At 46.5% G+C, this 15,776-nt stretch overlaps 1 protein-coding gene across 3 annotated transcripts in view; it reads left to right on the top strand.

Annotated features, from left to right (window-relative positions):
* LOC147107462 (ankyrin repeat and SOCS box protein 9-like) overlaps window positions 1-15,776 on the top strand; it is a 195,142-nt gene that overhangs the window by 70,072 nt on the left and 109,294 nt on the right. For all 3 annotated transcript variants that reach the window (XM_086006513.1, XM_086006512.1, XM_086006511.1), the window contains exons 4-5: window positions 10,689-10,796; window positions 15,461-15,611. In XM_086006513.1, coding sequence (XP_085862639.1) covers window positions 10,689-10,796; window positions 15,461-15,611 — 259 coding nt within the window. The remainder of the gene's footprint in view (window positions 1-10,688; window positions 10,797-15,460; window positions 15,612-15,776) is intronic.

Here is a 15,776-nt window from a genome sequence, read left to right as displayed (position 1 = left end):
TATGGCCAATTTGATTTGTCCAATCAATATGGAGATTAAAATCACCCAGGATTATTACCATACCCTTTTCACAGGCCTCCATTATTTATTGATTTATACTCTGTCCAACAATATTGCTACTGTTCGGGGGCCTGTAGACTACGCCCACCAGAGACTTTTTCCCCTTATTATTTTTTATCTCCACCCAAACCGATTCTACATCTTAGTCTTCTGAGCCAATATCACTTCTCACCACTGCACTTATCCCATCATTTACCAACAAAGCCACCCCACCTCCCTTTCCTTTCTGTCTATCCTTCTGAATTGTCATATACCCTGGAATATTCAGTTCCCAGCCCTGGTCACCTTGCAACCCCGTCTCTGTAATGGCGATCAGATCATACCCATTTGTATCTATTTGTGCCGTCAACTCCTCTATCTTGTTACGAATGCTGCGTGCATTCAGATATAGAGCTTTTAACTTTGTCTTTTTACCATTTCTCCTTGTTTTGGCCCCATTTTCTGTTGCACTCTTATTTTTAAACATTCTGTCCCTTCCTGTCACACTCTGGTTAATATTTCCTCCATCTCTATCCTGCCCTATTGTTTTCTCATTTCTCATTGACTTTTTAAGTTCCCACTTAGCTGGACCCTCCCCCTCCCACTATTTAGTTTAAAGCCCTCTCTACAGCCATAGAGTCATAGAGTATTACAGCACAGAAAGGGGCCCTTCGGCCCATCGTGTCTGCGCCGCCCATCCATCCCTGTCCAGTCTAATCCCATTTTCCAGCATTTGGTCCATAGCCCTGTATGCAATGGCCTTTCAAGTGCTCATCCAAATGCTTCTTGAATGTTGTGAGGGTTCCTGCCTCTACCACCCTTTTAGGCATTGAGTTCCACATTCCAACCACCCTCTGGGTGAAAAAGTTCCTCCTCAAATCCCCTCTAAATCTCCTGCCCCTTACCCTGAATCTATGCCCCCTTGTTATTGACCCCCCTACTAAGGGGAAAAGTTCCTCTTTGTCTACCCTATCTATGCCCCTCATCATTTTGTACACCTCAATCAGGTCCCCCCTCAGCCTTCACAGACACAGAATCACAGACACCCCACAGTGCAGATAGAGGCCATTTCGGCCCATCGAGCCTGCACCGACACATATCCCACCCGATCCCCGTAACCCCTACATATCCCACCCTATCCCCGTAACCCCACGTATTTAATCCCCCTAACACTAAGGGTCAATTTATCATAGCCAATCAACCTAACCCGCACATCTTTGGACTGTGGGAGGAAACCGGAGCACCCGGAGGAAACCCACGCAAACACGGGGAGAATGTGCAAACTCCACACAGACAGTCACCCAAGGCCGGATTCGAACCCGGGTCCCTGGCGCTGTGTGGCAACAGTGCTAACCACTATGCCACCGTGCTGCCCTTCTTTGCTCCAAGGAAAACAACCCCAGCCTGTCCAGTCTTTCTTCATAGCTGAAGCGCTCCAGCCCAGGTAACATCCTGGTGAATCTTCTCTGCACCCTCTCCAAAGCAATCACATCCTTCCTATAGTGAGGCGACCAGAACTGCACACAGTACTCCAGCTGTGGCCTCACCAGCGTTTTGTACAGCTCCATCATAACCTCCCTGCTCTTATATTCTATGCCTCGGCTAATGAAGGCAAGTATCCCATATGCCTTTTTAACCACCTTATCTACCTGTTCCGTTGCCTTCAGAGATCTATGTACATGTACACCAAGGTCCCTCTGACCCTCTGTACTTCCTAGGGTCCTACCACTCATTGTGTATTCCCTTGCCTTATTTGTCCGTCCAAAATGCATCACCTCGCACTTTTCAGGGTTAAATTCCATTTGCCACTTTTGCGCCCAACTGACCAACCCGTCTATATCGTCCTGTAGCCTGAGGCTTTCCTCCTTGCAATTTACCACCCCACCAATTTTCGTGTCATCTGCAAACTTACTGATCATCCCTTTTACATTCTCATCCAAATCATTTATGTAGATCACAAACAACAAGGGACCCAGCACCGATCCCTGAGGTACCCCACTGGACACAGGCTTCCAGTCACAAAAGCAACCTTCGACCATCACCCTCTGCCTCCTGCCACTCAGCCAGTTTAGGATCCAACGCGCCAAGGCACCCTGGATCCCATGGGCTCTTACCTTCTTGACCAGTCTCCTATGCGGGACTTTGTCAAAAGCTTTACTGAAGTCCATGTAAACCACATCCACAGCATTTCCCTCATCCACCTCCCTAGTCACCCCCTCGAAAAAGTCAATCAGATTTGTCAGACATGATTTACCCTTGACAAAGCCATGCTGACTATCCCCGATTAATCCTTGCCTCTCCAAGTGGAGACTAATTTTGTCCCTCAGAATTTTTTCCAATAATTTCCCTACCACAGATGTTAGGCTCACTGGCCTGTAATTCCCTGGTTTATCCCTACTACCCTTCTTGAATAATGGTACTACATTAGCTGTTCTCCAGTCCTCTGGTACATCCCCTGTGGCCAGAGAGGCCCTAGTTATTTGATTCGCCAGGACTCTAGCCCCAGCATGGTTCAAGTGAAGCCCGTCCAAACAGAACAGCTCAGTCTTATCCCAGTACTGGTGCCAGTGCCCCACAAATTGACAACCATTTCTCCCACACCAGTCTTTGAGCCACTTGTTCATTTCTCTGATCTTATTTACCCTATGCAAATTCACTTGTGGCTCAGGTAGTAATCCAGAGATTATTACCTTTGTGGTTCTGCTTTTTAATTTAGCCCCTAGCTGCTCATACTCCCTCAGCAGAACCTCTTTCTTTGTCCAATCTATGTCATTGGTGCCTATATGGACCATGACAACTGGATCTTCCCCCTCCCACTCTAAGTTCCTCTCCAGCCCAGAGGAGAAGTCCCTAACCCTGGCAGGCAACACAGCCTTCGGGACTCGCGCTCTTGGCTGCAAAGAACAGTATCTATCCCCCTAACTATACAGTCCCCTATCACTACAACATTTCTTTTTACTCGAACGATAGCAAAATACTGCGGATGTTGGAAATCCGAAATAACACCAGAAAATGCTGGAAAAACTCAGCAGGTCAGGCAACATCCGTGGAGAGAAATTTGAGTTGACGTTTCAGGTCGAACCCTTCTTCAAAACTGGAAAGAAAAGAAGATAGATCGGAGGCAGGGCTGCGATCGGACAAAAGAATAAAAGAAACAAAAGAAGTAAAAGAGACAATAAAAGGTATTAGAAGCTAGACGAGATGGTAATAGGCTGAGATTAGGTGTAAAGTGTACTGGCAGGGCAAGAGATAGCTGCCAGGTGTGAGAGAGAAACAAAAGGAAAGGGGGGGGGGAAAGGAGTGGAAAAATTACAAGAAAAAATGAAATAGGGGCCGAGGTTATGATCTGAAATTGTTGAACTCGATATTGAGTCCGGAAGGCTGCAGAGTGCCTAATCGGAAGATGAGGGCTGTTCCTCGAGTTTACGTTGAGCTTCCGTGGAACAATACAAGAGGCCAAGGACGGTGAGGTCCGAGTGGGAATGGAGCGGTGAATTAAAATGACAGGCGACCGGAAGCTCGGGGTCACCCTTACGGACTGAACGGAGGTGTTCCGCAAAGCGGTCACCCAATCTGCGTTTGGTCTCCCCAATGTAGAGGAGACCGCATCGTGAGCAGCGAATACAGTATACTAGATTGCGAGAAGTACAAGTAAATCGCTGTTTCACCTGGAAGGGGTGTTTGGGGCCCTGGACAGTGGGAAGGGGGGGAGGTATAGGGGCAGGTGTTACATCTCCTCCGCTTGCACGGGAAGGTGCCAGGCGAAGGGGAAGTGCTGTTTGGGGTGATAGAGGAGTGGACTAGGGTGTCTCGGAGGGAGCGGTCCCTGCAGAATGCTGAAAGGGGAGGGGAGGGGAAGATACGTTTGGTGGTGGGATCACTTTGGAGGTAGCGGAAATGCCGGAGGATGATCCGTTGAATGTGGAGGTTGGTGGGGTGAAAGGTGAGGACAAGGGGAACCCTATCGTGGTTCTGGGAGGGAGGGGCAGGGGTGAGGGCAGAAGTGCGGGAGATAGAACTGACACGGTCGAGGGCAGTGTCAACCACGGTAGAGGGGAATCCTCGGTTGCGGAAAAAGGAAGACATGTCGGAAGCACTGGTGTGGAAGGTGGCATCGTCGGAGCAGATACGGCGGAGACGGAGAAACTGGGAGAATGGAATAGAGTCCTTAGAGGAAGCGAGGTGGGAGGAAGTGTAGTCCAGGTAGCTGTGGGAGTCAGTGGGCTTGTAGTGAATATTGGTCGATAACCTATCCCCAGAGATGGAGACGGAGAAGTCGAGGAAGGGAAGGAAAGAGTCAGAGATGGACCATGTGAAGGTGAGGGAAGGGTGGAAATTGGAGGCAAAGTGAATGAAATTGTCAAGTTCGGGACGAGAGCAGGAAACGGCACCGATACAGTCATCAATGTATCGGAAAAAGAGGTGAGGGAGGGGACCCGAGTAGGACTGGAACAAAGATTGTTCCACATAGCCCACGAAAAGGCAGGCATAGCTAGGACCCATGCAGGTACCCATGGCAACACCTTTGATTTGGAGGAAATGAGTGGAGTTAAAGGAGAAGTTGTTCAATGTGAGAACAAGTTCAGCCAGGCGGAGGAGGGTGGTGGTGGATGGGGACTGGTCGGGCCTCTGTTCAAGGAAGAAGCGGAGCGCTCTCAGGCCATCCTGGTGGGGGATGGAGGTGTAGAGGGATTGTATGTCCATGGTGAAAAGGAAGCGGTTGGGGCCAGGAAACTGGAAACTGTTAAAGTGGCGGAGGGCGTCCGAAGAATCGCGGATGTAGGTGGGAAGAGACTGGACAAGGGGAGAAAAGAGTTAAGATAGGAAGAGATAAGTTCCGTGGGGCAAGAACAGGCTGAAACGATGGGTCTACCAGGGCAGTCCTGTTTGTGGATCTTGGGAAGGAGATAGAAACGGGCTGTGCGGGGTTGGGGAACTATGAGGTTGGTGGCAGCGGGGGGAAGATCTCCAGAGGAGATGAGGTCAGTGACAGTTTTGGAAACGGTGGTTTGATGTTCGGTAGTGGGGTCATGGTCCAGGTGGAGGTAGGAGGAGGTGTCGGAGAGTTGGCGTTCAGCTTCCGCTAGGCAGAGGTCAGTGCGCCAAACAACAACAGCACCACCCTTGTCAGCGGGTTTAATGACAATGTCAGGGTTGGATCTAAGAGAATGGAGTGCTGCAAGTTCAGAGGGAGGTAGGTTGGAGTGAGTGAGGGGAGCAGAGAAATGGAGATGGCTGATGTCACGGCGGCAGTTAGCGATGAAAAGATCTAGAGAGGGTAAGAGGCCAGGGGGAGGGGTCCAGGTAGAACGGGAATTCTGCAAGCGGGAGAAAGGGTCAGTTGTGCGGGGGGAAGACTCCTGGCCAGAGAAGTGGGCACGGAGACGAAGGCAGCAGAAAAAGAGCTCAACATCGTGCCGAGCTCGAAATTCATTGAGGTGGGGGCGTAAGGGGATGAAGCCCAGGCCTTTGCTGAGGACTGATCGTTCAGGGTCAGAGAGTGGAAGGTCAGAGGGGATAGTGAAAACGCGGCAGGGGGTGAGATTGGGAGAAGGGGGGTCAGAGGAAAGTGAAGGGGAAGAAGGTTCCGGAGGGGCGTTGGTGTCCAAGAGTTGATGAAGCTTGCGATCCTTGACATCGAAAAGGAAGAAGAAAAGTTTTTTGTTGAAGCGTCGGATGAGTCGAAGGATGAAATGGAACTGTGGACCCGGACAGCTTTGAGATAGAGTGCGCCGGTGTTGCTGAAGAGAGAAGTCGAGAGTGTTCATGTGGCGCCGCATGGCGTTGAGCGTGGATCTCAGGATGCGGCGAGAGCAGTAGTTCGAGGAACGATGAATATCTTGGAGCTATTTGTAATCCTGGGTGGATCCGAAGCATGAAGGGTGGAAGTTTAGTTGGAATCCACGTGGAATAAGTCGGAACCGGAGACAGTTGCTGAGGAAAATGATGTGGCTGTGAAACCGAGTCTTGGCAGATACCTGATCAAACACGAGAAGGGAAACTGAAAGTAATGAAGATGAACAAGGTTGAAGAGCCAAACGGAGATCCCGTCGAAGAGAAGAGCAGAACTTTTTCAAGGTAGGCATTCCTAGAAGAGGTGTGGCAGTACTCCCCCCACTTGAATGGCTCCCTGTACCATGGTGCTGTGGTCAGATTGCTCATCTTCCCTGCAGTCCCTGCCCTCGTCCACACACGGAGCAAGAACCTCGTACCTGTTAGACAAGGCCAAGGGCTGTGGCTCCTCCATCACTACCTCCTGGTCCCAATATCTGCCTCGCTTGTAGTCACAGCCTCCTGTCCCTAACCATGGGCCAAATTGGAAGTAATTACTCTAGTGGGTGTGACTGCTTCCTGGAACTTAGTGTCCAGGTAACGCTCCCCCCCCCTAATGTGTCGCAGTATCCGAAGCTCGGACTCCAGCTCATCAACTCTAAGCCAAAGTTCCTCGAGCAGCCAACATTTGCTGCAGATGTGGTCACTGTGGACCTCACTGGTGTCCACCAGCTCCCACATGCAACAACAACAACACATTGCCTGGTCTCCCATCTCAATTAATTCATTAATTTGTTTTTAAAATTTGTAACACGTATATCTTTTGATCTACACCAAGGCACTTAAATTTAGACGCCCAAGTTTGGAAAAAAACGAGAAATAGAGAAATACTCACCAACCACTCACTTACCTGCTTTCTGGTGACGTCACACTTCCATTACTTTTTACTTCTTTACACTCACCAGTCCGCGCTGCCTGGTGTCCCGCTGCTTTGAGTACTGCCGCCGCTGATACCGCCTCCAATTAGGTAAAAGGGCAGCTGTTGCATCTCGGAGAAATGCAACAACTATAGAGCAGTGATAATGGGGGACATCAACTATCCTAATCTAAACTGGGATAGTAATAGTGTAAAGGGCAGGGAGGGGGAAGAATTTCTGAAGTGTGTTCAGGAATGTTTCTGGCCTGACGAGGAAGGAGGCATTGCTGGATCTGGTTCTGGGGAATTAAGTAGGGCAAGTGTCAGTAGGTGAACGTTTAGGGAACAGTGATCATAGTATCATAAGGTTTAGATTAGCTATGGAAAAGGACAGAGAGCAATCAAGAGTAAAAATACTTAATTGGAGGAAGGCAAATTTCAGTGGGATGAGAACGGATCTGACCCGGGTAAATTGGAATAAAAGATTGGCAGGCAAAACTGTAATTGAACAATTGGCTGCCTTTAAAGAGGAAATAGTTCGGGTACAGTTGAGGTACTTTCCCACTAGGGGTAAAGGCATGGCAACTAAAGTCAGAGCTCCCTGGATGACAAAAGAGAGAGAGACTAAGATGAAACAGTAAAAGAGTGCGTATGACTGATGTCAGGTCAAGAATACATTTCAGAATCAGGCTAAATATAGAAAGTTCAGAGGAGAAGTGAAAAAGAAAAGAGGGCAAAGAGAGGGTATGCAAATAAAATGGCAGCCAACATAAAGGTAATCCAAAACTCTTTTATAGGCATATAAATATTAAAAGGGTAGTAAGAGGAGGGGTGGGACTGATTAGGGACCAAAAAGGAAACCTACGCATGGAGGTAGAGGGTATGGCTGAGGTATGAGTACTTTGCATCTGTCTGCACCAAGGAAGAAGATGCTGCCATAGACATAGTAAAGGAGGAGTTGGAGGAGATACTGGATGGGATAAGAATTGATAAAAATGAGATACTAGAAAAGCTGGCTGTACTTAAAGTAGATAAGTCACCAGGACCAGATGGAATGCATCCGAGGATGCTGAGGGAAGTGAAGGAATTGCGGAGGTTCTGGCCATAATCTTCTAATCCTCCTTAGAAATGGGGGTGGTGCCAGAGGACTGGAGAATTGCAAGTGTTACACCTTTGTTCAAAAAAGGGTGTAAAGATAAACCCAGCAACAATAGGCCAGTCAATTTAACCTCGGTAGTGGGGAAGCTTTTAGAAACAATAATCAGGGACAAAAGTAAAAGTCACTTGGACAAGTGTGGGTTAATTCAGGAAAGCCAGCATGGATTTGTTAAAGGTAAATCATGTTTAACTTGATTGAGTTTTGCGATGAGGTAACAGAGAGGATTGATGAGGGCAATGCCAATGTGTACATGGATTTCCAAAAGGCGTTCGATAAAGTGCCGCATAGTAGGCTTGCCAGCAAAGTTGAAACCCATGGAATAAAAGGGACAGTGGCAGCATAGATACAAAATTGGCTAAGTGACAGGAAACGGAGAGTAGCAGTGAACGGTTGTTTTTCGGACTGGAGGAAGGTATACAGTGGTATTCCCCTGGGGTCGGTACTAGGACCACTGCTTTTTTTGATATATATTAATGACTTGGATGTGGGTGTACAGGGCACAATTTCAAAATTTGCAGTTGACACAAAACTTGGAAGTATAGTGAACAGTGAGGATGATAGTGATAGACTTCAAGAAGACATAGACAGGCTGGTGGAATGGGCGGACACGTGGCAGATGAAATTTAATGCAGAAAAGTGCGAAGTGATACATTTTGGTAGAAAGAATGAGGAGAGGAAATATAAACTAAAGGGTACAATCCTAAAGGGGGTGCATGAACTGAGAGACCTGGGGGTATATGTGCACAAATCATTGAGGGTGGCAGGACAGGTTGAGAAAGCAGTTTAAAAAAGCTTTCAGGATCCTGGGCTTCATGAATAGAGGCATAGGGGTCGATTTTCATTGACCCGTGGAGTCGGGATTGGAGGCGTGCGGGGGGTTAAAGTCTCGAATTCGGGGATCCCGACACCGTCCCGCCCCCAACCCGCCTCCATGTAAGTTTCAAAGGAGGCGGGTACCCGCCCCGCACTGGGACCCGCCTACCCGAGGCAGGAAGGGATTAGTGCCAAGTTAACAGGCAGTTTTTAGCCTAATCCCTATTTTTAAGCTTGAACTGTGGGATTCCCGACGGCTCCAAACCACGCCAAGTTAGAGGAGTCGGGCCGTTGGGTTGAAGGACTTGGAGGGGTCGAGATGTCGGTGTTCAGGTGAGTGATGGGCGCATGAGTGCAAAGGTAAGTGTGTTCGGTGTGTCTAAAGTGTGTAAAGAAGTTTAAATTACCTGTACTTACCTTTACAGCCTTCCTTCCTCTAGGTTTCGGGAGTCCATCATCTAACCGGCACAGAAAGCAGAATGGCTGCGATCTGTCAAAAGTGACAGCCTGCAGCTTTCTGTGCCAGTGAGATTTCTAACTGAGTCTGTGTAGAAGGACTCAGGTTAGAAGTAAGACTGTCAGTGTTTGACAGCTTCAAACAGCTGTGAAACACTGATATTTCATCTGTCAAAACGTCTTGACAGATGAAATTTCAGTCTGTGATGTCACCTGTTGCCGGGTGGCCCTTAATTGGCCTGCTGAGCCCGCCCAGCGGGCTCAACAAGGTCAATCAAGTTAAAATCGCGTGGATTGGCCGCATCTCGATGGAGGTGGGACTCCAACCCCGAAAGTTGTAGTCTTGCCTCATTCCCGACTTCTGAATGAAAATCACCCCCATAGAGTTACAAAAGCGTGGAAATTATGATGAACCTGCCTAAAACACTGGTTCTGCCTCAACTGGAATATTGTGTCCAATTCTGGGCACCGCACTTTAGGAAGGATGTGAAGGCCTTAGAAAGGGTGTAGAAAAGATTTACGAGAATGAATCCAGGGGTGAGGGATTTTCAGTTACATAGAAAGACTGGAGAATGTGGGGTTGTTCTCTAGAGCAGAGAAGATTGAGAGGAGATTTGATAGAGGTGTTCAAAATCATGAGCGGTCTAAACAGAGTAGATAGAGAGAAACTGTTCCCATTGGCAAAAGGGTTGAGAACCAGAGGACACAGATTTAAGGTGATTGGCAAAAGAACCAAAGGCGACATAAGAAAAGAAATGTTTACGCAGCGAGTGGTTAGGATCTGGAATGCACTGCCTGAAAGGGTGGTGGAGACAGACTCAATCACGGCTTTCAAAAGAGAGTTGGATAAGTACCTGAATGAAAGAAATTTGCAGGGCTACAGGGAAAGGGCAGGGAAGTGGGACTAGTTGAGGTGCTCTTGCAGAGAGCCGGCATGGGCTCGATGGGCCGAATGGCCGCCTTCCACGCTGTAACCCTTCTATGATCTCCTGCGCTTGCACGGGAAGGAGCCGTGGGAAGGGGCTGTGGTGTTGGATGTGAGTGAGGAGAGGACTAGGGTGTCGTGGAGGGAGCGGTCCCTTCAGAATGCTGAAAGGGAGGGGAGGGGAAGATGTTTTGGTGGGATCATGCTGGAGGTGATGGAAATGGCAGAGGATGATCCGTTGAATGTGGAGGCTGGTGGGGTGAAAGGTGAGGACAAGGGGAACCCTATCGTGGTTCTGGGAGGGAGGGAGGGGAAGGGGTGAGAGCAGAAGTGCGGGAAATGGAACGGACACAGTCGAGGACCATGTCAACCACGGTAGAGGGGAATCCTCAGTTGAGCAAAAAGGAAGACATATCAGAAGCACTAGTATGGAAGGTGGCATCGTCAGAACCGATGCGACGAATAATATCTATTTCTAGTAAAGTAGGCATGTAGATCAAGAAGCCAACACTTTTTCTTACTGTAGGTCATATACTACAAACTCAACCGCTATTAACTGTACATCACGAGCCATGCGACCATTCAAAAAATAGATATTTGTCTTCCAGGACCAAAGCGCAAATCTCCTTACAATGAACCAAGTCTCACCGCTCCATGAAGCCTGTCTCGGGGGACACACTGCCTGTGCAAAATATCTGCTGGAAAATGGAGCTAAGGTAAGCTATGCTCACAATCCAGGAATGAGGAACTGTTAGATTAGCTTCACATCTATTCTCTGGAAGGAACAAGCCACTGGCTGTGCAGCATTGCTACACTGGCAACACTTTAAAAGCATTTCAAAACCTACTGGTTTTACAATTAGTTACTGGAGTACAATATCAATTAGTCCTGGCTGTCTTGTCCACGGTTTTAAACACGCCTTTTTATTGTTGCTCTACCAACACAAACAAATACAAAGTTCATAAAGCATAGAATCATAGAATGGTTACAGCACGGAAGAAGGCCATTCAGCCCGTCGAGCCCGTGCCGGCGCTCTGCAAGAGCACCTCAGCTAGTCCTGCTCCCCCGCCCTTTCCCCGTTGCCCTGCAAATGTTTTTCTTCCAGGTACTTATCCAACTCCTTTTTGAAATCCGTGATTGAGTCTGCCTCCACCACCCTTTCAGGCAGTGCATTCCAGATCCTAACCACTCATTGAGTAAAAATGTTTTTTCTTATGCCGCCTTTGGTTCTTTTGCCAATCACCTTAAATCTGGTTCTCGACCCTTCTGCCAATGGGAATAGTTCCTCTCTATCTACTCTGTCCAGACCCCTCATGATTTTGAACACCTCTATCAAATCGCCTCTCAATCTTCTCTGCTTTAAGGAGAACAACCCCAGATTCTCCAGTTTATCCACGTAACTGAAGTCCCTTATCCTGGGAATCATTCTCGTTAAACTTTACTGCACCCTCTCTAAGGCCTTCACATTCTTCCTAAAGTGCGGTGCCCAGAATTAGACACAGTACGCCAGTTGAGGCAGAACCAGTGTTTTATACAGGTTCATCGGAATTTCCATGCTTTTGTACTCTATGCCTCTATTCATGAAGCCCAGGATCCTGAAAGCTTTTTTAACCGTTTTCTCAACCTGCCCTGCCACCGTCAACGATTTGTACACATATACCCCTAGGTCTCTCTATTCATGCACCCCCTTCAGGATTGTACCCTTTTTAGTTTATATTTCCTCTCCTCATTCTTTCTACCAAAATAATGTATCACTTCACACTTTTCTGCGTTAAATTTCATCTGCCACGTGTCCACCCACTCCACCAGTCTGCCTATATCCTCTTGAAACCTTTCACTATCCTCCTCACTGTTCACTATACTTCCAAGTTTTGTGTCATCTGCAAATTTTGAAATTGTGCCCTGTACACCCATATCCAAGTCATTAATATATATCAAGAAAAGCAGTGGTCCTAGTAACAACCCGTGGGGAATACCACTGTATACCTTCGGCCAGTCCGAAAAACAACCGTTCACCACGACTCTCTGTTTCCTGTCACTTAGCCAATTTCATATCCATGCTGCCATTGTCCTTTTTATTCCATGGGTGCAACTTTGCTGGCAAGCCAATTATGTGGCACTTTGTCGAATGCCTTTGGGAAATCCATGTACACCACATCAACCGCATTGCCCTCATCAACCTTCTCTGTTACCTCATCAAAAAACTCGATCAAGTTGGTTAAACACGATTTGCCTTTAACAAATCCATGCTGGCTTTCCTTAATTAATCCATACTTGTCTAAGTGACTGATATTGTTGTCCCTGATTATTGTTTTTAAAAGCTTCCCCACTACTGAGGTTAAACTGACCAGCCTATAATTGCTGGGTTTATCTTTACACCATTTTTTGAACAAGGGTGTAACATTTGCAATTTTCCAGTCCTCTGACACCACTGTTTATAAGGAGGATTGGAAGATTATGGCCAGTACCGCCGTGATTTCGTCCGTCACTTTCCTCAGCATCCTAGGATGCATCCCATCCGGTCCTGGTGACTTATCTACTTTAAGTACAGCCAGCCTTTCTAGCACCTCATTTTTGTCAATTCTTATCCCATCCAGTATCTCCTCTACCTCCTCCTTTACTATGTCTATGGCAGCATCTTCTTCCTTGGTGAAGGCAGGAGCAAAGTACTCATTTAGTACCTCAGCCATACCCTCTACCTCCATGTGTAGGTCTCCTTTTTGATCCCTAATCAGCCCCTCCCCTCCTTACTGCCCATTTACTGTTTATATGCCTATAGAAGACTTTTGCATTACCTTTTATGTTAGCGGCCATTCTATTCTCATACCCTCTCTTTGCCCCTCTTATTTTCTTTTTTCAATTCTCCTCTGAACTTTCTATATTTAGCCTGATTCTCAGATATATTCTCGACCTGACATCTGTCATATGCACTTTTTTCTGCTTCATCTTACTCTCTATCTCTTTCACCATCCAGGGAGCTCAGACTTTAGTTGCCCTGCCTTTCCCCCTAGTGGGAATGTACCTCGACTGTACCCGAACTATTTCCTCTTTAAAGGCAGCCCATTGTTCGATTCCAATTTACCCGGGCCAGATCCAATCTCATCTCTCTGAAATTTGCCTTCCTCCAATTAAGTATTTTTACTCTAGATTGCTCTCTGTCCTTTTCCCTAGCTAATCTAAACCTTATGATACTATGATCACTGTTCCCTAAACGTTCACCTACTTGCTCCACTTGGCCCACCTTATTCCCCAGAACCAGATCCAGCAATGCCTCCTTCTTTGTTGGGCCGGAACCATACTGATCAGGAACGTTCTCCTGAACACACTACAAAAGCTCTTCCCCTCTTCCTGCCCTTTACACTATTACTATCCCAGTCTATATTAGGATAGTTGAAGTCCCCCATTATCACTACTCTACTGTTCTTGCATCTTTCGGTAATTTCCCAGAACAAACAGTGGGGACATTTTCCACCGGGTTACCCCCATTTCCTGCCATAACTTTGGTGGGAGATCAGCAGAAACTGGAGAAATGTCCGCTTTTAGCCACTTACACTGTTCCTCCAGGATTTTTACATCATCTGCCAAAGTTATGGCAGGAGATCAGAGAACCCTACGGAAATTCTAAGCAAGTGATGAAGCTTCACTTCTGGTATTCTTTATAGACTTATTCAACAGAATGTAACACCTTCCTGCTGTTGCATGGTTTTCATTTTTGTTTAATGTTCCATTTAATCTTCTCCAACTTGCGCTTGGCTAATAGCAGAGTAAAATAACTCTCAGAAAAATCAAAACTCCTCATTCGCACCCGTGGAGGTTTCTGCAGGTACCAGTTGAGGGAATTTTGTTGTCGCCCAGCATCCGTTCTAAACTCCCAAAATACATGAAAAACAGAAATTTATTACTAAATATATTGGGCAGATGCACCTCATTCATGTCCACAGTTGTATCTTCTGGGCCTGTCACAAATATCAACAAACAAGTCAGGAAGCTTCAAATTTCTCCACAAGCAAGATGCAGTCTTGGATAATTGACAGTAACCTCGTCTATCACAACAGCAAAGGACTTTAAATATGCTGTATCCCCTTCAAAGTCACTTTGTATTTCTCACCCAGTATAAGACTCCATTTTCACAACATAGTTGAGTGTATTTTAAACCTTGTCCCCTTCGCGGACTACTTCAAATAACCATCGTAGAGACTCTACATTGAAGATCATCATTTACCTCCTCCCCACCAGCAATCACACCACGTTCTGTTTTATACAGCCAGTCATACAACACTTTCAACAAAACCTTTCTCACCCCTTTTTTTGGGACCATATTGCCATGGATGATGGTGCAAGTCAAAAGGAGATGATAATGGGACAAGTAAAGAAACAAAAGATGGGTCTAGAGGAGGAAATAGCAGAATCATTAGTAACCGCCACTGTCTGGAAAAAATGGGAGCAGAAATATTACAAATATCATTATACACTGAATAGGAAACAAGGTCCAAAATCTAGTTTTCTCTGTGTTTCCGCATATCAAAAACTTATCACCTGGACTTAAAAGAGCCTCCATTACTCTAATTTCAGTTTTGGGGATTCACCCTGAATTTTGAATTTCCAATTTTATATCGTTCTCTACTTGAATTTCCATCCCTCTGATCGGTCCCAGTGTGTTTAATCCCATCCTGGTTGTTTCATGAAGCTTTATGCAGGACAGTCTCTCTCTGGAGCATGTGTCAGAGCTTTGAGCAAAGGGTTTTAGTTAGTATTGATACAGCCTATGTTCTCACTCTCCTGAGCCACATTATCCCTTTCATGTAGTGATGATGTCAGCGTGACAGAGCACGTATGAGACCCACTCTTCAGTGCATCTTCAAACAACTGTAATTATACTGAATACAATTGAGGAAAACATTAGCTTTTGCAGTTAAAGATTGAAACACTCGTTGCATTCTTAAGGTTAATTAAGCTAAGGCTTAAAAAAGTGTTAACACTGAATAAGGTGGAAACGGGGTGGAGCCAGCAGGTCCAATCATTCACAGACATTTTTAAAGCAACAGTACACTGGAAACAAAAGAAATCTGTAGCATTTTACTTCCATCATTCATTTCTCACAACAATTTTAATTTCTGTCGTTTGCTGTGGGCTTTTAATTTCTCTTTTCTACCTAATTCTTTTGTTACCCCACTTAGAGTGTCCATCTTGCAGACTGATTCCTACATTTTCAGTCTGGATCCAACCAGTTACTTTATTGAAACACTGAGAGACATCTATATATTTGTTTTCTTAAACTGAAACATGAGCACATACTGATGTTAAAGCAACATTTATAAATGGTCACACTAAAACTGATATAGTGACGTAAACTTGGGCACCAACCCTTCTCTTCTGCCAGGTAAATATAGCTACAATTGACTGGAACACTCCGCTATACAATGCATGCTACAGTGGCAGTGAGGCCTGTGTAACCCTGCTCTTACAACATGGAGCCAAGCCCCAGGGAGAATGCACATTGGCTTCACCCATACATGAAGCAGCAAAGCGAGGTAAGTGATCCAACAGCACACTCCTCAGCCTCTTACTGTGTATGCAATGTATACTGCCACCGCAGACTTTGAGGGAATCACTTGTACTTTAACATCAAAACTCCGTGGAAATCGAACCTCAGACTGCTAACAGGTGCAGGGAAACTGTCTCTCGGGGCTGACCAA

Source organism: Somniosus microcephalus, chromosome 14 (genome assembly GCF_052327205.1).
Source record: "Somniosus microcephalus isolate GS21.2 chromosome 14, FLI_Smic_1.0, whole genome shotgun sequence".
Classification (NCBI taxonomy): Eukaryota; Metazoa; Chordata; class Chondrichthyes; order Squaliformes; family Somniosidae; genus Somniosus; species Somniosus microcephalus.
This window is presented reverse-complemented; position numbering and strand designations above follow the sequence as displayed.